Genomic DNA, 23,202 nt, shown 5'->3' with positions numbered 1-23,202 from the left:
TTAGTTGTCAGGGGCATAGCTGTGGCCCCTGGATTCCAGGGCAGAGCACACCCGCTCGTAGCAGGAGTTGTGTTTCTTGGAGGGTGTTGACTCGTTGGGTTCTGAGGAGTCACTCACGGTGATGGGACTGTCTCTTGCAAAAACCTCAGTCGACTCTCTCCATAGACAATCCACAGATACTTTAAAACAGTAACTATTACACTTTGGCCTGGATGTCTGTGTCGCGTTGTTGAAAATTTGTCTGCTGTTTGAAGTGGCGATTTTAATTTTCAGTGCAGCATCTACACGGTCCACCACGGTGTATATCCCTATGCTGCCATCGTCAAAACCCACAATGATGTTCAGGTGCCGCTGGGAGAGGGCAAGGAAAGTTGGTGTTTTGTAAAGGGAACAAGCACCGATATTTTTGCCATCGGCCAGTCTCATGACAATCAAACTGGATATTGCACCATTTTCATCCTCTTCTTCCCCGTTTCGGAAACAAATGTATACCAGGTAGCGACCATCTCGAGACAACCTCTGCCTCCAGATGACCCCCGAGGCATGCACCACCCGTAATTTGCCGCTGTGTAAATCCAGCACGTTGATATTCTCATCTCCCCTGGAAATAATGCCTAGCTTTCCATTGGGAGAGATTTCAAAATCCTCTAGGTTTTTCAGGAAGTTGTTTGGAAGTTGCACACGGCGGCAGATCACTTCTTCTGTCAGACTCCAGATATTAACCGTCTCAGCCGACGTGATAAACACGATGATATCCGGGCAGTCAGGAATCAATTTAAAATTCACAATGGTGGTGCCGTCTTCGCAGCAGAACTTCTTGGTGATGCTTCCTGTCCAAAGACTGACCGCCAGCACCTTGCTTTTGGTCATGCCCACCACGAAGGTGTTCGCAGAGGTGATGAAGGCATTCTGCAGACTGGTCAGGATGTTGCACACCCTGTGGCCCGTGGCCAGTCTCCAAACCCTGGAGGCATTTTCCTCACAGAGAGAGACCACAAACTGGTCATTGTGTGTAATCAGCAGCTGAGAGATTCTCTGCCCATTAATTCGAAAGAGGTTTTCACCACTGCTGGTGTGCCAGACATACTGGCTGCTCTTATCATCTGACGTCACCATGACGTCTCCAGAGGACGTCAGCACGCAGTGCTCAACCGTTCCTTCGTGCTTGAACACTGCTTCAAGGAACCCGCTGCTGAAGTTCCACTTGTGAACACAATCCGAGCCATCGAGGGAGTAAATGATCTCCCCGCGAGCAGGTAACACCAGACTTTGGATGGGTTTTCCAGTCTTATCTATGTTGGACATAGCTGTGATTATATCTATGTCCCAGATGGAAAGAACACCACTGGTGGATAAAGATAGCAGCATGTTGTGGTGACTGGATTTCACCAACTTGACTATGGTACCTGAGATTTCCTGTAAGCTCGCCATACACTGCCCCGTGTCCCGCCTCCAGAAGAACACAGCCGAGGTGTTTTCCATGGTCGCAATGATGCAGTCTCCGTTCTTGGACAGCACAGCTGATATAAAGCGTTCATTGTGCTTTGCTCTGAACTTTTCCGCCACCTTCCACAGGCCAGTGTCTAAGAGCTCGATGCTGAGGGCCTTACAGATAAGAACTGCACTTTGGTCCTCTGAAAGTTCAATGCTGACCACCTCACTGTCTTCCCTGCGACAGTCAAAGTCATCAGTCAGCTGGGGGTTGGAGATGTCCTCTGTGTTCCAAACAGAAAGGCTGCCCTCACTGTCTACCATTACCATTTCCTGAGCTGTGTCCAAGATAAGAAGGAACTTCACAAACCCACCTGAAAATTCAGATGTCACTGTACATAACTTTTCTCCACTCCCTAGATGAAAGATGGTGGTGGTGTTCAGGTACTGTCCACAGAAGGCATACACACCGTCTAGTGAGCACTGGACGCAGGTCACTTCGTACCAGCAGTGGAACTGGTAAAGGGGCCATCCATAGAGCAGATCAATGACAGTGACATCTTTGCTGGCTTCGAGCCAGGCCAGAGCATGTTTGACGGACAGTGTAAATCCATTGATGTAGGTGGAGCCACTTCCATGCTTGGTCCCTTTGATTTCTACTTCAGACAGGAGGCAAGAATTTACATTGTCGTAAACCAGCAGGGTATTATTTGTTGTTGCCACCACGAGGTACTTTTCATCATTGCTGAGTTTCATGCCCAGGATGACAGACTGGGCTGTTGTGATTTGCCTAAGCAGTTGACGCGTTTCCACATCCCAAGTGCTGATGGAACCATTTTCTAAAGCCGTGAGGACTGTACTGGGGTTACAGGTGGGCAGAATCTCGGTGACATGCAGGTGACTAGATGACAAGGGAAGTCGCTCTGGGCTGTAGGTCACGTCCATGGATGAGTGTAATGGCACAATGGAGCAGTATTTGGGCCCATCTTTGTCACATTCTAAGAGAAGGTGTCTAAGTTTGGGCAGGGAGCTCACAACAGGCAGCAGCCTCTGCTGAAGCTCTGCGGAGAGGGAGCCGGGGAATGCAACGACCTTGGTTTTGATGCTGCGGAGGGTGCTTGCCAGGAACTTCAGCTCCTTCTCCTGCGAGTAGATGTAAGCCAGCTCAATGTCCGCGAGCACTTTGTCGAACTGGCCGATTTTGATCATGGTGTAAAGCCAGCTGAAGTTCATGATGATGCCATAGAGCAGGTCGTCAGTCTTCCCACACCTTGTCAGGTGGTACAGCAGCTCACACATTTTCCGATGGTTGACAAAAAAGATGTCAGGCTCAAGTGGATTGCACTGGAAGACCCAGGGCTGGTCAGGGGCCTGCCTGTCGAAGGAAGCCTGCTCCATGAAGTGTCTCTCCTCCTCCAGCAGGCTTCTGCTCTCCAAGTCAAGGCAGCCGTTCAGGTAGGGGTCTTCCAGGCAGAAAGCTTTCCTCCTGCCCCCTGACCAGACTCCCAGAAAGTAGTCTGCCAGTATGGTATGCATTTCATGCAGGTCGCTCTTGTCCTGCAGATATAGCTTCTGGGCTATGAGCTGCAGGTGTCTATTGGCCCAGACCAGCAGGGTGACATTCTTCACGTGTCTCTCAATTAGGTATCCACTGAGCCCCTCCTTGAGCTTTGCGATGTACAGATAAGGTACCCTCAGGGGATTGCTGGGCCTGGTGTTCTCATTGAGCTCATTCATCACACTGTTGTCCAGGGCCAGCACGTCCTCCAGCTCCATCTCACTCAAACCCATTTTGGCCATGGTGATGTAACCGAGAGCCCGAGAGACGAGTTTCTGCCCACACTTTCGCTCCAGGGACCAGAAGAGCTGCTCTATGCTTTCGTGCACGGTGACACAGAGGGAGGACTCATCGACGTCTCTGTGAGATCGCCAGTGTCTCACTTCCCTGAAGGTCAGGTTCACAAACATGGGCAGCGTGCACTTGGAGAAGGCGTTGTTCACGTAAATCTGCTGGCCTGACGTGACCTTCCTTTTGACCCGCAGCAGCTGGTGTTTGAGCACCTGGCTGCACATCTTCCTGTCCCGGGGAATCAGCTCAATATAGTTGTCTTCTTCATGGATAAGGCACCTCAGTTTCTGCAGGATCCCATGTTTGTTGGGCAGTGTGGAGAGGACGATCCGGACGAAGCGGGGAAGGTGCACGGGAAGCCACCAGAGCTTCCGGGCCTCGTCGCTTTCTGAGAGCTGCTCCAGGGCATCGAATATGACCACGAGAGGTCTCTGCAATGAAGACTCATTCAAAAGGTTTATGAATAAGTCACGGAGGTCATGGATCTTCTTAGGGTAGCTCTGAACCAGGCACCGGTAGTTCACAGCCAACTGTTCACAAACACTTAGAAGGAGAGACTTAAGATTAGTACTCAAGTCTGTGGTTCCTAGAAACCTCACGACTACAACTGGGTCAGATTCTGGTCCTGTGTCTTCATGTAGCCAGCCATAAGCCTAAAACACAAAGGTGGCGTTTAGAATGGAGATACATATTCACATGGTCACATGCAACAACACTTCCTCTCTGCAGAGATCAGCCTTCTGGTAACCCCAACCAGGCAGAAAGTAACCTAGACCCAGGAGATGGAAAAGCCTGAGATGGTCAGAGAGCTGTCACAAAGCTCACGCACGCAAGTCTATTGGTGAAATGCTCAGGATCACTCCATTAAAGGTAATAAAACAGTGGTAACAGTAGCAGTCAACCACAAGGCAGCATTTGGCTTGTATTCTAAAAGTTACAAAGCATTTCACCAACTGTAAATCTGAATATCTAGTATGCTTAGTTCCTCATCACTGAATTTCCATTTCTTGGCACAGTTGTTGGCACATGGTAGGTGCTTGGTAAATATTTAATGAATAGATTAAGTAATGACCTACACATTGTATGCTTAGTCTCTCAGACGTGTCCGACTCTTTGTGACCCCATGAACCGTAGCCCACCAGGCTTCTCTGTCAGTGGGGGTTCTCCAGGCAAGAATACTGGAGTGGGTTGCCATGCCCTCCTCCAGGGGATCTTTCCAACCCAAGAATCCAACCAAGGATTGAACCCAGGTCTCCACATTGCAGGCAGATTCTTTACCGACTGAGCCACCTGGGACCTACACATTAGGTCAAGTCAATTATTTTCCTTGGTTGAGGTTACATAAGGCTGACCATGGTCTAGTTAACTTTTGTTGTATTTTAATCACTGAGTCATGTCCAATTCTTTCGTGACCTTAGGCACTATGCCCGCCAGACTCCTCTGTCCATGGGATTTCCCAGGAAAGAATACTGGAGTGGGTTGCCATTTCCTTCTCCAGGGGATCTTCCTGACCCCGGGATCAAACTTGTGTCTTCTGCTTAGCAGGCAGATTCTTTACCACTGAGCCACCTGGGAAGCCTTCTAGTTAATTAGAATGTAATAAAAATATTCAGCAATAAAATGATATTGAATATAATCTTTTATGACTCAGAGACTTTTACTCTATTATGATGATATAAGGTCATCATTATTATTTTTTATTATCATAAAAATCTGATAATGTGGATTAAATGAGTTTGGCTGAATTTGTGCTTTATAACAGACAGTTTACTATATAAACAGGCAGTCATCAGGCCTCACATTATCTCTCTGTAGGACACATGGGATTATAGATTACAGTATCATGTAACAGAAGAGGAAACTGAAGCCCAAGCCAGATAAATAGTTTGCTCATAGTTCAATGATTATCAAGAGATGAAAATGGAATAGAAGTCATATCTGACTTTCATTTGAGTGTTCTCTGTCTCCCACTCTCTCTTTTTTAAATTTACAGTTAAAGGGATAACATTATGTGAGAGGGCTGCTAGGTTTAGTATTTTTCTGTCTGGAAAGGTAAGGACAAAAAGGGATATGATCAAAGTATAAACATTCCAAAGCATACTTTTAGGGAGATAATGTTTTTCAGTAATCTTTGGAATTCACCAAGGATATTCCTTAGAAAAAGACTTATTTTCTAATACATTAAGAAGTAGGTTTATGAAACTTGGTTCCCCAATAGGTAGTTTAGATGAATAAGTTTAGAAGATTCATGGATGTCAGTTTCAAAACTAACTGCTAAGGAAAATAAGCAACTCATTTTTGGTGTTTGGCCCTAACCTTTGAAGCTAATTTGGAGGAAGGTACAGTATTCTTGCCTGGAAAATCCCACGGACAGAGGAGCCTAACGGGCTACAGTCCATGGGGTCACAAAGAGTCAGACATGGCTGAGCATGCGCACATGCACGCACACACAGAATCCCTCCATTTTACCGCTGTCCTTCGGTGGCAAATCAGAAACAGAATACAATCTGTTTGTCCCTGTGTGGATGGCTTATGATGATTATATGCATCATCCTTCTTCCCAATCCCGGGTTGGAGGATATGCGATATCTATAAAGAATGGCCTTTTGATATGAGCTCATGTCCCAGGAAATGTTGGGACAGGTTGCACAAGAGACGACCTGGAGACAAACCTGAGATGCCTGTCTGGATCCTTACAAGGGACACAAGTCACGAGAGCACAGATTGGTGGAGATGAGGGAGGGACTGGAGCAGATGTTCTCCAGGAGGGAGGAGAAGCAAGCAGAGTCCAGGCAGGGGACCTAAAACTAGGCAAGCCTCCTCTGAGACCATGGTGGTTGCACAACATACCCAGAACAGCGAGCACTCGGAAGGCCATTGTTTAAGTTGACTGTCACCACACTCTGCCCACGGGGACTGCGTGTGTGTACAGCCATATCACACACATCACACGACTACCGTGCTGGACACAGAGGGTTGCATCACATGTGCATTGTTCCTGCAACCACTTTTATCCTCCCCTCTTCCACAAGGAAAAAGCCCTAGAGTGAGTGCGAAGTGTGTGTTGTTGCTGCTGCTGCTGCTGCTAAGTTGCTTCAGTTGTGTCTGACTCTCTGCGACCCCATAGACGGCAGCCCACCAGGCTCCGCCGAGCAAGAACACTGGAGTGGGTTGCCATTTCCTTCTCCAATGCAAGAAAGTGAAAAGTGAAAGTGAAGTCGCTCAGTTGTGTCCAACTCTTCGCGACCCCATGGACTACAGCCCACCAGGCTCCTCCGCCCATGGGATTTTCCAGGCAAGAGTACTGGAGTGGGGCGCAGTCGCCTTCTCCGATGAAGTGCATACACCAAGTGTTTTCTCATTTGATTTCAGTTCCCCTTGTAGCATTACTGTCTTGCTCACTTGGAATAATTCTAAAGTTTGAAGACACACCTACAAAGTAGTATGCAGGCACAGGCAGATGGTCACACACATGCACATGCACACACCTATTTTGACACAACGTGGCCCCTAAATATAAGCCTGCCGTTTCAGTTGAAGAAAGGGCTCATACCCTAACACCAGAAGGAAAACCAGCGGCTGGGTGTGGCAGATTGAGAAATGGTAAATGGGCCTTCCTAGGGACTTTAAATGTAAGTCTGATATACGTGGTTGTCACCTGTGTCCTCACTTTGGGACCTAATCCCCACATGAGGTGCAACACAATCGTCCCTTTTCTTGTCCTTAAGATAAGATTGTGTAGCACGTGATAGATCATGAGAATGTTCACACAGTTAAGGAAACCTCTGTTTTTAAGACAGTAGCCACAAGAAGAGCAATACAAAGATTCTGAAGTAACCCCCGGATAGTATAAACCATCAGACTTTGGTATCAAGTGTAACAGGAGGTTAAAACTGGTACTAGTTTCACCGAGTTTAGACAATAGACACCACATTCCAGAGTGAAGCTCCAGCCCATCTTGCAAGACTTGAAAGGGAATTTTGAAAACTAGTTTTGCTACCTTTGGTGGACTCCTTGCCTTCAGCCTGAAAAAGGGGCCAAGAAAAAAAAATGGGAGAGGAGGATTTTATTGTTGTTGTTTAGTGGCTAAGTCGTGTCTGACTCTTTGCGACCCCATAGACTGTAGCCTGCCAGGCTCCTCTGTTCATGGAATCTCTCAGGCAAGAATACTGGATGGCCATATCTTTCTCCAGGGGATCATCCCGACCCAGGGATCAAACCCGTGTCGCCTGTGTCTCCTGCATTGGCAGGCGGGTTCTTTAGCACTGAGCCACCAGGGAAGTGGGGAGATGAGGATGCTGTGGGTTATATGTCTCACCACCCTACTCCCAAAGTGGAGGACTGATAGATGCCCACTTCTCACTTCTACCTTTGGGAAAGAGGCTGCAATGGACCACTTTCAGGATGTCCCCTAGGGCTTGAGAAACAGCCATCTGGGTCTGATGACAGCTGAGGAATATGGAGGTTGAGTGAGTGAGCCTGGCTAGCTGCTCCAGTGGAGGAGTGATAGAGAGGTGCCCTTTTGGGACTGGAGTTTCTCAGGGCAAAACAGTACCCAAGTGTTTCCCATGTTTCAGATGTCAGCCACTGGTAAGTGGGAGTGGTGAGGGTTTCTGCTGGTTCTGTTTTTCCTAGTTCCTGTCTAAGGGAGCTTGCTGGGCTGTGGAGAGGCTCTTGGCCTAAAGATACTAGGATATGTGTTGCTGGATATCTAGGAGCCATGGGGTGACCAGATGGAAAAACAATGCGGTTCCCTGTGCCTAGGGAACAGCAGGTGAGAGGTGCTCAGTGAGGACAGGTCGGGTTATGTGAGAGGGAAAAGACCTTTGGGAAACCAGGAAAAGGCCTCAGAAGAAACAGGAGGAAGTTTTAAACACCTTCCAAGACCAGAATGCAGAGTCCAGGTCAGAAGAATACTGGTCTATAAGAATGTTCTGGCCACCTTACCTACATCCCCTAAATCACAACCTATAGAAGTCAGAGCGTGGTTGGGGTTAGGGATGGAGGGGAAGAAGTGCGGGGTGGTGTAAGAAAGGAGAAGATGGTCATGTTCCTACTTCCTGCTGGAGGGGCCTGGCATATGGTTGGCCTCAGTCAGGGGAAGGAGATGTAGACTGAAGTATTCATTATCATCTTCAACTGGACATATTAATTGCTGAACTGAGATGGATTTAGTATCCAGAAGCAATCAGAGGGCTTGTCTTTGCTGAGAGTGATGAGAAGAGTTGTGAGATCTGCCCTTGTTTCCAGCCAGATGAGAACTAGCTCCACAACATGAGTTTGAACAGCAAGAGACAAAACAAAGCTGTTCTAGGATTGAACCTCGTGAGTCTTATCTTTCAGTATAATTGTTACACTAGCAAAAGAGAAAAGCTGAAGTATCCATTCCAAAAGGACCCATTATAATTCATAGTAAACACAGAAAATGGAAGTGAATTTGGTGACTCGATCTTTTCCCCAGTTTTTACAAACATACACGTAAAAGAATAGGTATTTACCTTCTTTGCTACTTCAGCTAGCAGAAGGGTCTTTCCAGTGCATGGTCCACCGTATATAATAAGTGGGTTGATGTGCCCAGTTTTGCTTGGAAGAATGTATTTATGCACGATGTTTAGAGATTCACATTTGTACTCGTAGAAGGAGGCATATGTTTTACATAAGGACGAATGCTGAAGGATTTCATCATAGAGCGTATCAGTTTCTGTGTCAAAATTCTGTTGAACCGTGGCCTGAATTATGTCAATCATGTCCTCATAAAATTGTTTACCAAGTCCTTCTATGTAATGGTTTTCTATTTCTTGGGAATAGCCTAGTTTCATGTCACAATGAGTAACAGATGTGTACACTCTCAGATTAGATGAAGCAACAATGGTAGGAATAAATTCATCCCTGAGTTTTATCAGCTTCTCTTGGGCTTCAGGGTCCCGAATAATTCTTGGTTCTGTTCCAGTTATATCCATGTATTTTCCCATTTCCGGGATTTTCACGAAACGCTCAATGTTAGCAATTTTCCTAATATAGCAAACACACTTCTTCAGGAATGCTGGAGTTTGCTTTCCTAGAGCAAAGTCAAATTCATCCTCTATCGCTGAAAGAAAATACAACAAGGAGTTTACTGTCTAGAACCAAGAAGCAACGCACCCACGCTTTTAGCATGTGGCTCTCAAGTCAGTAGTGGTAGTTTATTTTGCTTATAGTGTGTAGCTGAGTTATCTTTAGAATAATTTCTCAAGTCCTTAATTTCCTATTTGTCTTTTCCTGAACAGCCTGGATCCCAGAACAATGGATTCTAAATACAATTGTTTAATTTCCTCCAAGACCTGAGGGAGAGGTTGAACATAATCATAAGAAAGAAAGCACACTAAGCTTATAGTTGCTTCTTCTAAGTTCCCACGTGGCTTTCCTCCCAGACTCCAGAGGTTCTAAGAGTGGAGAGCAGGAACTAACTGGGGCGAGGAGAGAACGAGGAAGAGGCCACATGACGTATCTAGTCTATTTCTTCCTCGTGGGTCTTTCCTCCACTGTGGTTTCACCATTTTGCTTGAGATGCATACCCCAGACATATATGTGTAAATATAAATGTAAAAGCATGTTCAAAATATAATTATGTGCTAATTTCATTTATCCATTATCCATGTCACTGTTAAATCCCATTACACCCATCAGAGCAGGAACAGGAAAATGACTCAGTATGTAACTTTATTTCTTCTGAGATAAACCATGTTAGGGCTTGTAATACATATGCTCACATAAAAGTAAATATACTTTCTAAATCATCTGAGGCCCCATAAGAACATTTAAAGTTGTATCAGTACTAATAAAAAGCAACAATTATGCACAATTTTAGGGAAAAATTTAAAATAATTAAACCAATGGACATGAATTTTAAAACAAGCAGTCTTTTGAAACTTCTCCCCTCTGCTTTTCTTTATCCAGTTGGTCTTAATTGAGCATCTGCTATGTACCAGGCATGCTGCTAGTTGCTTAGGATACAGTGGTGGGAGAAAACAGAATGCTGAGAGAAAAAGCTATTATGAAGCTTATAGTCCAGTGGAAGATGGCAGACATGAGTCACAGAGTCCCACAAAGAAATGTATTATTTTTATGCCTGGGAAGTTGAATGATATGGTGCCTTGAGAGCAAACAATTGAGAAATCTAATCCACTTGGAGAAGTCAGAGAAGGTTTTCTTAAGGCGGTGACTGCTGGGCTGGGATCTGGTGGAAGCATGGGGGCAGGGGATGGGGCTGGTTGTAACTTAGACCATCTCAATATACTGGCCACACCTCCCACATCAAGCAAAAATGAAACATAGGTATATTCTATAAAGTAACTATGAAGGGAGGTGGGAATTTTATTTAAAAATGGTACCTTTTAGCAGAACTTCTGTGATAATATTTTTTCAGTAATGATAGCAATTGATAAAGATTTGTGATTGAAGTAAAAGAGATGTATTTATATCCACCAGTGTTGAATAAGCTGTGCTATTCACATCAGTATAGTTTCTTTTTTTAAATTTTATTTATTTTTGGCTGCGCTGGGTCTTCGTTAGTTCACATGGGCTTTATTTAGTTGCAGTGTGTGAGCTTCTCACTGTGATGGCTTCTCCTGTTGCAGAGCCCAGATTCTAGAGCATTGGGGCTTCAGTACTTGTGGTGTATGGGCTCAGTAGCTGTAGCACACGGGCTTAGTCGCCCTGAGGCATGTGGAATCTTCTTGAACCCATGTCCCCTGCAGGGGCATGTGGGCCCTTAATCACTAGATCACCAGGAAAGTCCCAAATCAATATGTTTTACCAAAGATTTTATTCAGGAAAATTGTATCAGGAGGCCAGATAAGGAAGCTTATATAACATATGTCTACTTTTCTTTTTGTAGAAGAGTACAAATTTGTTATAATATATACAGGGAAAGATGCAAGAAATTTGGATATTCTGAACTCCTGCAGAAAGTAGCCTTTGGTCCACCTCTTCTTATCCAGCCATCTGTGTTCCACCAGGGAAATCCCTCTATCTGGTATTCTTATTTGAAGATTTCGGAAAATATTAAAGTAATATTGTAGTGTAAACCCTGACAGTTTTTTTTTTGGGGGGGGGCACTGTTTTTTAATAATGCAAATGTCTGACTTAAGCTTTGATTGCTGAGGCGTCCATTTCAATGATACCTATCTTGAATAAACTCATTAACAGCCACACATACAGAGCAGGCCAGCCCCCCTCACTGAGACTCCTTTGTTTAAGAGCTCTTGGTGGACTTCAGTAACTAACCTTTCTCGCCACTTGTTTTTCTCTCTTCCTGTGCTTTAAATTCCCACTTTTACGTTTTAAATTTACCAGTAAAGAGTGAGCCCAGTAAAAGCAGAACCCTAGATGTGTGTGCTCTGTCTCTCTTTCTCTCTCTGCTTCTGACCTTGTTGTGTAGCTTTAGATGTGCTCTGGAATTTCCAGGTCCTATAAGTAATGTGTATGTGTGTTCAGTCATGTCAAACTTTTTCTGACCCTATGGACTGTAGCCCTCCAGGCTTCTCTGTCCATGGGATTCTCCAGGCAAGAATACTGGAGTGGGTTGCCATTTCCTATTCCACTTACAAGTTATAAGCCTTTATTTTTTCAAAGTTACCTGATGGTGATTGCTGAAGAGTATCTTGCAATCCTAATAAGAGACAAAAAGGCTGGTCTAACTACCACATTGGTTATTGATAGACTGGCACAAAACAAATATACTCTATCCTTTTCAAAGAATTGGCCCCTCTTCAGCAATTTTCACTGTGCAAACATGGTCTTAAAATGAGTTGGAATGTAAATTAAAATTTCATGAGCATGCATATCTTTTAGAGATGTAACCCCAAATAGAAAATAGGCCAGCTATAGTATTTCATACTACCTAGTACAAAATGATTAATCTTCATATGGCTATCCATGTGGACCAAGTTCTTTATTGTGGAGAAAATTAAGAGAAAGTATTTGCTTATGAATTTTTTAAAACTTGGGCTGTCTAACTCTGAGTCAGAGGATGCCCTCCCCAACTGGTGTCTCTTAATATCAAGAATAGCAGAGTGTTTGCTCTTGGTATTTTTTTCCTGATACAGCACATTTTTTAGGAATAGGGGAGTTTTGCCCTTGATAAAGACAAAGAACCAGGGCTTCAAAAATGGATCAAAAAGATCCCAGAGGAATAAGGATATATGTTACCTGTATATTCTAAAGATAGTACTTATTCCTGGTGATTTTAGCATTTTTAGGGAGAACTAAAATAAGACCCAATTTTTGACATCTTCTGGAGAATGAATTTGTCAAAATTATTCATACTTTCTCTGAGGTTGAAATACAAGCATATCCGGCGAGAATGGTATCAAGTGCTTCTTAGGTTTTCACAAACATTTTGCTACATCATTCACAAAACCAGTCTGAAAATGCAACTACTGTTGCTTTTTTCTTCAATAATTCTTTGCTATCACCTCTTAAAATAAATGCTACTTAACCAATTATTTTACCTAGGAGTGTTCATCCCCTGGAAACTATGACTGACATATTCCTTCAGATATGTGATTTCCTATGCAATTCCTAAAAATAAAACCTCTTTTCCACAGCTGAAAAAGGCCCACAAGTGAGTCTCTGCTCAGCAGTTAGGGATATTTTTTATTTTAAGGCTAATCTAGATCCTGCCACTCCCTTACTTCCCAACCTCTGATAGCTTCCCATCTTATGCAGTGATGGAAGATATTTTCACAGATTGAAATATGAGGAAGTCATTCTGGCTTATACCTGATTTGGGTTGAACTGTATGTTAAATAGAACAGCCTGTCTTCTGGCCCATCAAACATGCATTGTACATCTGATTTAACCACTAAAGGAAAGAATACATCTAAAAATCAAACTGGAATATCTATGATTCAGGCATCCAAAATGGAACCAGTGGCCATTGTGTATGGGTTTCAGACATTTTTCCTGCATCACTGAGAACTTGAATTCTCTGAACTGTATCAGGTGGAAGAATACCACCAGTTCATTCTCAAAATAATATCTGCTAGCATCTGCCTAGGTCTCAAGGTCTACCCATTGTAACTATGTGACCATTTCAGACCCCAACCAGTCCTTATTTGACATGCATCCTGACTTCTTGCCAGCTCTAATTATAACACAATTCAAGTGCTTCTTGAATCTGTCTCTCTCAGGCTACAGTCCTCAGTTTGGCTTGAATAAAACTCTATTCTATTTCTATTACAGATTGCCTATTGATTATTTCTGTTGTTATTATGGCCTGTGCCCACCTTCTAACCTCATCTCTCCTTCTCTGAGCTTGGCAATCTTTACCTTCTTCCTGCTCCTAGAACTTGCTTAGGACATTCCTGTCTCAGGAATCTTGAAGCTGGCAATCCCTCTGCCTAGAATTCTCTATTTTAGATATGACACTGCCAGCTCTGATTCATTCTGCCATTTAGCTCAGAAGTCATTTCCTTATCACCTGCCCTATCTAAATCTGGACCCCCACAGCCTTCCTCAGGCCCTATTTTTGTATTACTGTATTTTATTCATAGCACTTATCCTTTCTGACATGATATTGTTCATTTATTTGATTACTTGCCTATCACTTATTTTCTCCTCACTAAACAATAAGTTCCAGGAGAGCAGAAACCTTGCCTTCTTCATCATTGTTGTAGCCCCAGTGCCTGGCATATATATGCCCTCAATAAATGTTCGCTGAGCAAGTGAATTAATGAACAGTTCAACTGAGAAATACTGGCTGAGTCTGGTCTATTATATTCAGCCTCCTCTGATTTCTTTTAAAGTCATATTTTTGGAGAATTCCTCAAGTTAAGTAAGTAAAAGCTTATCTTTGAGTAAAAAGTTTACTTGTCTCTCCAGGAGATAAAAACATTTAGAAAAATTAAATTTCATCAGGCAGTAAATACTATTAAATTTACAGAACCATAAAAGGAAACAGTGAATATATCTATTAATGATCAATTCCTCAGTTTACGGAAGATGCATAAAAAAATTACCTGAGAACAGGTACCTCTTGGCTTGGCTGTGTTTCATCTTCCCCTTTTCATGTAACAGTTTTACAGCAGTCTTAAATATCTTCTTGATCTCATCTGATATCTCTTGCCAGGTCTTCTCATTCTCGGCATTGGCAGAAGGTTGCATCTTTAGAAAGGTGAAAATGAGATGTTAGTCTTAAATCATCAATAAAACTCAATATTTAAGAGGAAGAGAATCATTGTTATTTGAAAGTCTACCATGGGCCTTACCATGACAGGTGCTTAATGGATAGTATCTCATTTATTCTCCCTAGTACCCTGAAAGTGATGTGAACTCGCCCAAGTGACACAACGGTGTGAAGCCAAACAGGATTTGTTTGTTTGATTTTCTCAATATATTGTGTGTTTCACTCTTGAGTTTTGATTCAAATGTTGTAACAAAAATCATATCTTCAATACAGTTAAAGGTCAGACTAGTCAAAAGGATGGTTTTTCCAGTAGTCATGTATGGATGTGAGAGTTGGACGATAAAGAAAGCTGAGCACCAAAGAATTAATGCTTTTGAACTGTGGTGTTGGAGAAGACTCTTGAGAGTCCCTTGGACTGCAAGGAGATCCAACCAGTCCATCCTAAAGGAGATCAGTCCTGAATATTCATCGGAAGGACTGATGCTGAAGCTGAAACTTCAATACTTTGGCCACCTGATGCAAAGAATTGACTCATTGGAAAAGACCCTGATGCTGGGAAAGATTGAAGGCAGGAGGAGAAGGGGACTACAGAGGATGAGATGGTTGGATGGCATCACTGACTCAACAGACGTGAGTTTGAGTAAGCTCTGGGAATTGGTAATGGACAGGGAAGCCTGGTGTGCTGCAGTCCATGGGGTCAAAAAGAGGTGGACACGACTGAGCAACTGAACTGACTGACTCATATGTTACTGTTTAATTGTCTTTAGTTGTTTCTTCCTCATTTTTTTTTTTTTTTATTCTCTAGGAAATAAAATAGGAGTGCCTTCCAAGAAAGTAACATTTATAGAATCTTGCTGATAATCTTATTCAAACAATCATTTACTTAACAACAATTTATGCAGAAACATGGTTCAGTCAATAATTTAAACTTCCCTAGAGGCTCATAGTGGAGAAGGCGATGGCACCCCCCTCCAGTACTCTTGCCTGGAAAATCCCATGGGTGGAGGAGCCTGAAGGCTACAGTCCATGGGGTCGCAGAGGGTCGGACACGACTGAGCGACTTCACTTTCACATTTCACTTTCATGCATTGGAGAAGGAAATGGCAACCCACTCCAGTGTTCTTGCCTGGAGAATCCCAGGGATGGGGGAGCCTGGTGGGCTGACGTCTATGGGGTCACACAGAGTCAGACACAACTGAAGTGACTTAGCAGCAGCAGAGGCTTGAAGGAACAGCTAAAGCCAATTAAATATAGGTGTAACTTTTACAGCTTTGCAAAACTGGTTTATTGAGGTATCATGTTTTTTGATATCTACTTTACCAGCTACTGCCTTTACTCCTGGCATATTTACCTGGTGAATGGTTTGGGATTTACCCCAGTATTCTCCATATTCTTCCAGATAATAACTTCAAAAAATACATTTGAGGAAGAAGAAGAATTGAGTAATCTGACATGATTTCATTTTGCATGGAGAAAATGCTTTCTGTTAAATGTCAGAATGGCCAAAACACAGGGATCTTAAATGAAGAGCTGTTGCTAACCCAGGGCTCTTCTTCTCTTGGATCTCCTGGGTACTGCATTATCAAGGATATTTTCTTTGGAAGAGGAATGGATATCTATGCCTTCTTTTCTTTTTAAAATTTTATTTTTTAATTTATTTGGCTGTGCAGTCTTTCTCTAGTTGTGGCAAGTGAAGGCTACTCTCTTATTCGCAATGGGTGGACTTCTCTTGTTGCGGAGCCTGGACTCTAGAATGTGGGCTCAGTAGTTGTGGTGCTTGGGCTTAGTTGCCCTGAAACATATGAAATCTTCCTGGACCAGCAATCAAACCCATGTCCCATGCATTGGCAGGAGGATTCTTAACCACTAGACCATCAGGGAAGTCCTATGGCTTCTTTTCAACCTCTTTAAAAGGTCCAGGCAATAATTAGGCCCATCTGTTTTCTCCACCTCCTTCATTCAGTTTCAGGGGACATATGATGGATACATTTGGGAACAAAGTTGGAGAAGAGACAATGACACTTTCTATCACACTCAACTCAGTTTAGTTCAGTCGCTCAGTCATGTCCAGCTCTTTGCGGCCCCATGAATCACAGCACGCCTGGCCTCCCTGTCCATCATCAACTCCTGGAGTTCACCCACGCTCATGTCCATCGAGTCGGTGATGCTATCTAGCCATCTCATCCTCTGTCGTCCCTTCTCCTCGTGCCCCCAATCCCTCCCAGCATCAGGGTCTTTTCCAATGAGTCAACTCTTTGCATGTGGTGGCCAAAGTATTGGAGTTTCAGCTTTAGCATCAGTCCTTCCAATGAAAACCCAGTCTTCTCTAACACCACAGTTCAAAAGCATCATTTCTTCAGTGCTTAGCTTTCTTGACAGTCCAACTCTCACATCCATACATGACCACTGGAAAAACCAGAGCCTTGACTAGATGGACCTTTGTTGGCAAAGTAAAGTCTCTGCTTTTGAATGTGCTATCTAGGTTGGTCATAACTTTCCTTCCAAGGAGTAAACATCTTTTAATTTCATGGCTGCAGTCACCATCTGCAGTGATTTTGGAGCCCCCAAAAATAAAGTCTGACACTGTTTCCACTGTTTCCCCATCTATTTCCCATGAAATGATGGGACCAGATGCCATGGTCTTAGTTTTCTGAATGTTGAGCTTTAAGCCAACTTTTTCACTCTCCCTTTCACTTTCATCAAGAGGCTTTTTAGTTCTTCTTCACTCATGTATGCCACAACCTCTCTGCAAGGTTCTACATAAGGCACAAGAAAATAAATTACCAATGTATGAAATGTTAAAGGAACATACTGAATTAAAAGAAAACTTTTTTATAGAGACTATAAAAAATAACTTGGCAGATTTTTTAAAAGATTGCCTCCTCAAAAAAAATCTTTTACAAATTAAAAATATAACTGTTGAATTTGAAAACTCAATGCACAGAGGAGACACAGCTGAAGAAGAAATTTGGTAAACTGGAAAAAAGATCAAAAGTGACTTTCCGTATAGCACAGAAAGATAAGGAAATTGATAATGTGAAAGATAATTAAGAGACATGGAGGATACAGATGCAACCTATTGTATATGGGATGGATAAGCAACAAGGTCCTACTGCATAGCACAGGGAACTATATTCAGTATCCTGTGATAAACCATAATGGAAAAGAATATAAAAAAAAATGTATGTATGTGTGTGTATATATATATATATATAGCAATCACTTTGCTGCTGCTGCTGCTGCTAAGTCGCTTCAGTCATGTCCGACTCTGTGCGATCCCATGGACTGCAGCCTACCAGGCTGCTCCACCCATGGGATTTTCCAGGCAAGAGTACTGGAGTTGGTTGCTATTGTCTTCTCCAAATCACTTTGCTATATAGCAGAAATTAACACAACACTGTGAATCGACTATAGTTCAATAAAATTTAAAAAATTTAAAAAAAGAGATATGGAGGATAGAGTGAGGCAGTCTATTGTACATGCAACTGAAGAGCTAAAAGGAAAGAAGGAATAGAGGAGAGACAGGATTTGATGAGATGATGGCTGAGAATTTTCTAAAACTGATAGAATATATGAATTCACAAATGTAGGAAGCACAACATATACCAATAGGAATATATATACATTACAGTGAGATGATAAAAATACACATTTTCAGATAAACAGAACTTATCACTCTTTTGGAACTTCCAAAAGATATACTTCAGGAAGAAGGAAATGACCCCAGAAGGAAAGTCTAAGATGTCAAAAAAGAAAGGTGAATTTGGAAGATTTCTTAGGTTTGGATTTAGTTGTTAAAAGGAAATTTAGAGTCCAGGGCAGAATAACTTTCTGTCTCCTGTGCCTTTTCTGTGGAGAAAAACCACTCCTGTGTGATGTAAACAGTTTAAAAATGTAGAGAGAGAGACACACTTTGGAGAGAAAGATAACTTACTGCATTTGTATTGCTTTTCAGCATTTCTGATTTGGGTCTGAGGTAATAAGCGGCTGGCACCGAGTTCTCATCCCGACAGTACCACTCTTCCAGTAACTTGGTGTCCAGCTTCGCCTCTATGGCAGCATCCAAGATCATTTCAAACTCTGAGGCTTCAACTTCTCCGGGGATTCGGATGTTCCCATATTTCTCACCTAATAGTCCCTGTGTGTCACCAAGAGAATTCAGTTTAGTGTATCAGCAAGAAAGTCTGTTTTAGTGTTCACGTCATATGACCACTCAATATGTATTAATGAATAGATAACAAGATACTTTATTCCATCACAGTGGATATGTTTGCACATGGATTATTTTGTAAGTAAAATTAGACCATTTATATTGTAGTGTAGTAAATTCACATACTGAGATTGCATATTGGACAAATCCAAACAACAGAATTTTGTAACAAAGAAATTTCCCCAGAGTTTACATAATATAACAAAAGTTACCTATTTTGAGAATTTTGGTTGGTTCATGACAAAGAAAAATGATGTGTTGGACTCTATGAAATATCAAACATATAAACTCACAAACAAACAAAAATTGCTTTGTATAGAGTTAATAGTTTGATTCTAAGCCCCAGATTTACACAGCTACAAAGAAAGAAGTATGAGATCACTGAGTATGACAGATCCCTCTGGTAACTGAAAAAAATTAAAAATATAAACAAGATATCATTTTGTACCTATTAAACTGGCAAAGGAAAATGTGCTCAGCGTTATGTGGACATATGAGAAAATGCCTCTGTAGAGCTGATGGGTATGTAAATTGATCCAATATTTCTTTGAAGGGTATTCTGATAATACATACGAAAAGACTTAAAATACATGACTTTTGGCAATTTTTCTTCTGGAAATCTGTCTTTAGAAAATAAGGATGTACATAACGACTTATCAGCATATTTATGCTGAACCTGTTTGAACAGAAAGGAGTTGAACCTAAGTGTCCAGCAAGTGGGAACACTTGAATACATTTAAACATAATTTGGTATCTCTATTCAAAGGATGTACCAAATTATGTTTTAGAACTCTATTGCTGCACAAAGATTTTTATAATCTATTAAGTAAAAAGGTGAGTTACAAAACAGTGTGTATAAGATGAATCTGATATTGTATATACATTATATATATATATATATGAGAAAGAGATCATATATATGTACAGATATAAACATAACATATACACATAGAGATTTTATAAGAATACACAGCAAGGTTACCAAGGGCTACTTTTCACTGAATGGTTTTAAATTTATTTTGGTTGTTTTATGAATTTATTGCTTTTGTATTAAGATTTTTTTTTACAATACAAAATGTATTATTTTGTAGTGAGAAAAACTACAGATATTTAAATTTTTTACACCTGATGATGCTGTCTATACTCCTCGTGGAGCAACACTTTCAAAGGCTCCTCTAAGTGTTTGCTTAAGCCCATGGTTCTCAAAATGTCCTCAGAGCAGCACCATCTGTGTTATCTGGGAATTTGGTAGGCATGCAAGTTCTCAAGGCCCATCTCAGACCTCCTGCATCAGAAACTCTGCTGATATAGCTGAGTTTAATCTGTGTTTTAGCGAGCCCTCCAGGTGTCTGAACCACTGGTGTAAACTGTCAAAAATATTAGCTTACATGGCACCTGGCGTTTCAATTAATCTTCAGTGTCTTATCTGGTAGAAATAGAAGGAATATACAGAACTCTAACATAGATCTATACTATCCAAGGCATGTTGGTCCGCTTTATAATATCCTTGGGAAGATTTCCGTTTAATTTGTGGCCATCGCCATCCTGTCTTCCTGCTGCCTAGCACCTTTGCATAAGCTCCCACTACCGGAAGTCTACCCACTGGAAGGTGAATTGTGGTTTGGCTTCCTTGGGAGCATTTCTTACTCTCTCTGCAACCCAGAATTTTCTTTTCATCTCAGACAGGCAGGTGGGAGAAGAAAAGTCCTGGATAGACCTGTTTCCTACATAAATTCATGACCTAAACTGTAATATAAGATGATAAACCTCATGAGGGCAGAGACCAGAGCTTTTTATTCCTAGCACATAGAAGTATTAAAAAGCATATGTATTGACTACTTGAACAAACCAAGACAGAGAAAGATATCCTTGGAGTTTGTTCTGTTCTTATTTGAAACTTCATCTTTTGTGTAAAGATAGTATTTCAGCTCTCAGCAGGTAAAGTAACAATTTGGGAAAGTACCAGTTTTGTCAGCAAACTTCACTTCAATCCTGAACATCAATTAAGAGCACTTTTATTTGAATCTGCATTTGTTTAGGGCTATTCATGACAACAGGCTGTATGTAACAAAAATAACGCCATTTAGACTTGTTTTTCACTTAACAATTCCTCTTCTAAAATCCCTTGTGTTAAACTTGGCTAAATGAGCAGGCATGACCTCTCATTCTACCACAGATACAGGCAGAGATGATCCTTTTATGGGGAGCCAGCCTGGTGAATGGACTACCCTGGTGGCTCAGATGGTAAAGAATCCACCTGCAATGCTGGTTCGTCCCCTGGGTTGGGAAGATCCCCTGGAGGAGGGCATGGCAACTCACTCCAGTATTCTTGCCTGGACAATCTCCACGGACAGAGGAGCCTGGTGGGCTGCAGGCTATGGGGTCACAAAGAGTCGGACATGACTGAGTGACTAAGTGCAGCACAGCACAGTCTGGTGAGTATCCTATTCCTCTTGGGTAATTCTGGATAAGGATAGTCAGGATCTTCAGTCAGACATATCTGTTGTGAAGAGTGAGGTGTTTGTGTTGGGAGAGTTAGCTGCAAACTTACCTAGGCAAGGGAGGGACTAAGTGGACTTCTAAACAGTAGGGGTAGGACTTTTTGGAAGAATTCTCAAAGCAAACAATGGAGTTTGGTCATTGGATGAAAGACTTGGTAAACAACCAGAACATTAAATATGGGGTTTAGTAATTGACAATTCTTTAGCCAGCAACCAATGAAGCCTAAGAATATGATGGACTCAGCAACCAAGATCCAGGGAAATACCAGCTGGATTTCAGGCATGAAGTAGGAAAGGGGACATAATAGCGACTAGTGAAATAAGATCATGTCCCAGGGAAGGACCATCATCTCTATATTATCAATTTATTGTTGGTTCTTCATCTTCTCTCTGCTCTAAATAAGGCTGGTCACAGAGTCTAGGCCAGGATCAAATCTATGGATCAGTTTCTGAAACATGCTTCATGATGACATGCACCACATCACCCAGGGGGTTTGTTAGCAGGTTACAAGATGCCGTCTCAGACCTAAGGACCACTGGGCTTGGGGAACCTAGAAATCTGGATTTTAAAATGTGGTTACAAATGAATCTATTGATTTCTCAATAGACTTTAAGGACCACTTGCTGTGGGCAATGCATATGTGGTCTCATGAGTAATGGTTCACAAGCACCAAAGGGACAAGACAGGGAACACAGCAGATCATTACAAAATAAATAGAAGGCTATTTAAAAATAATTATTTGAGTTGAACAGCTGGCACCAAATACTAACATTATTTGATCAATATAGTAAGGTAAAATATTCCTTCAGTTCAGTTCAGTTCAGTTCAATCGCTCAGTCGTGTCCGTCTCTTTGTGACCCCATGAATCGCAGCACACCAGGCCTCCCTGTCCGTCACCAACTCCCAGAGTTCACTTAAACTCACATCCATCGAGTCAGTGATGCCATCCAGCCATCTCATCCTCTGTCGTCCCCTTCTCCTCCTGCCCCCACTCCCTCCCAGCATCAGAGTCTTTTCCACTGAGTCAACTCTTTGCATGAGGTGGCCAAAGTACTGGAGTTTCAGCTTCAGCATCATTCCCTCCAAAGAAATCCCAGGGAGATTACTAAAGAAGAAAAAAATATCCTTATCCCATTGAAATAGCAAATTATATTGAGCGCCTGCTATATATAAAATGCTAACACAGAACTTCAGAAAAGTAATAATGTGAGATAGGCTTAGAGTTACTTATTGGATTGTTCTCCCCAAGTCTTTGCCTTCTCTCTATTGATTCTTCCTTTGGGTAGAATGCTCATAAATCATGAAGCAGTTACTTTTCAGGAGTCCCAAATAGGATTCTGTCTCAGTATTATCTCACTATTTGAAAAATGGCAAAAAGAGAAACAGCAAAAAGGGAATTTGCTACCACACTTTTCGGGAAGACTTTTTGGGGTTCTATGTGGCTACAGTTGGAGAAGGCAATGGCACCCCACCCCAGTACTCTTGCCTGGAAAATCCCATGGACGGAGGAGCCTGGTAGGCTGCAGACCATGGGGTCACGAAGAGTTGGACACGACTGAGCGACTTCACTTTCACTTTTCCCTTTCATGCACTGGAGAAGGAAATGGCAACCCACTCCAGTGCTCTTGCCGGGAGAATCCCAGGGATGGGGGAGCCTGGTGGGCCGCCGTCTATGGGGTCGCACAGAGTTGGACGCGACTGAAGCGACTTAGCAGCAGTGACTACAGTTACAAGGTAACACACACAGCATACCTGTATCTGTCAGGAATGGCAGCAGTCAATTTAGAGGAAGATACAGTCCAACTCAGTTACAAAGTTCAGCTTCCATGGCCAATGGTTCAGAGCAGGGGTAGAGATTCAGGGCTAAGTCTAAAATGCTAACAATAAAAGTGGCAGTGGCAAGACGGAGGTCCAGTCTTGGTTTCCTAATCAGAACTGTTCCTTAGCCCTGTAGCCATGGAGAGTAGACATGCCGTAGGGATGACCCTATGGCAGCTGTAGAAACTATGCCCAAGAAAGCATTATTCTGTTCACTGTCAGTAG

General features: G+C 42.5%; 1 protein-coding gene across 1 annotated transcript in view; it reads right to left on the bottom strand.

Annotated features, from left to right (window-relative positions):
• The window catches only part of NWD2 (NACHT and WD repeat domain containing 2), a 243,796-nt gene continuing 220,594 nt past the window's right edge, over window positions 1-23,202 (bottom strand). Inside the window, exons 4-7 of the mRNA XM_005899272.2 lie at window positions 18,382-18,585; window positions 14,281-14,425; window positions 8,779-9,368; window positions 1-3,933 (exon numbers count right to left, since the gene is read on the bottom strand). Coding sequence (XP_005899334.1) covers window positions 1-3,933; window positions 8,779-9,368; window positions 14,281-14,425; window positions 18,382-18,585 — 4,872 coding nt within the window. The remainder of the gene's footprint in view (window positions 3,934-8,778; window positions 9,369-14,280; window positions 14,426-18,381; window positions 18,586-23,202) is intronic.

The sequence above is a fragment of the Bos mutus genome, chromosome 6 (genome assembly GCF_027580195.1).
Source record: "Bos mutus isolate GX-2022 chromosome 6, NWIPB_WYAK_1.1, whole genome shotgun sequence".
In the NCBI taxonomy this organism is placed as follows: domain Eukaryota; kingdom Metazoa; phylum Chordata; class Mammalia; order Artiodactyla; family Bovidae; genus Bos; species Bos mutus.
Note: the sequence above shows the minus strand (reverse complement) of the source record. Positions and strands in the feature narration are given on the sequence as shown.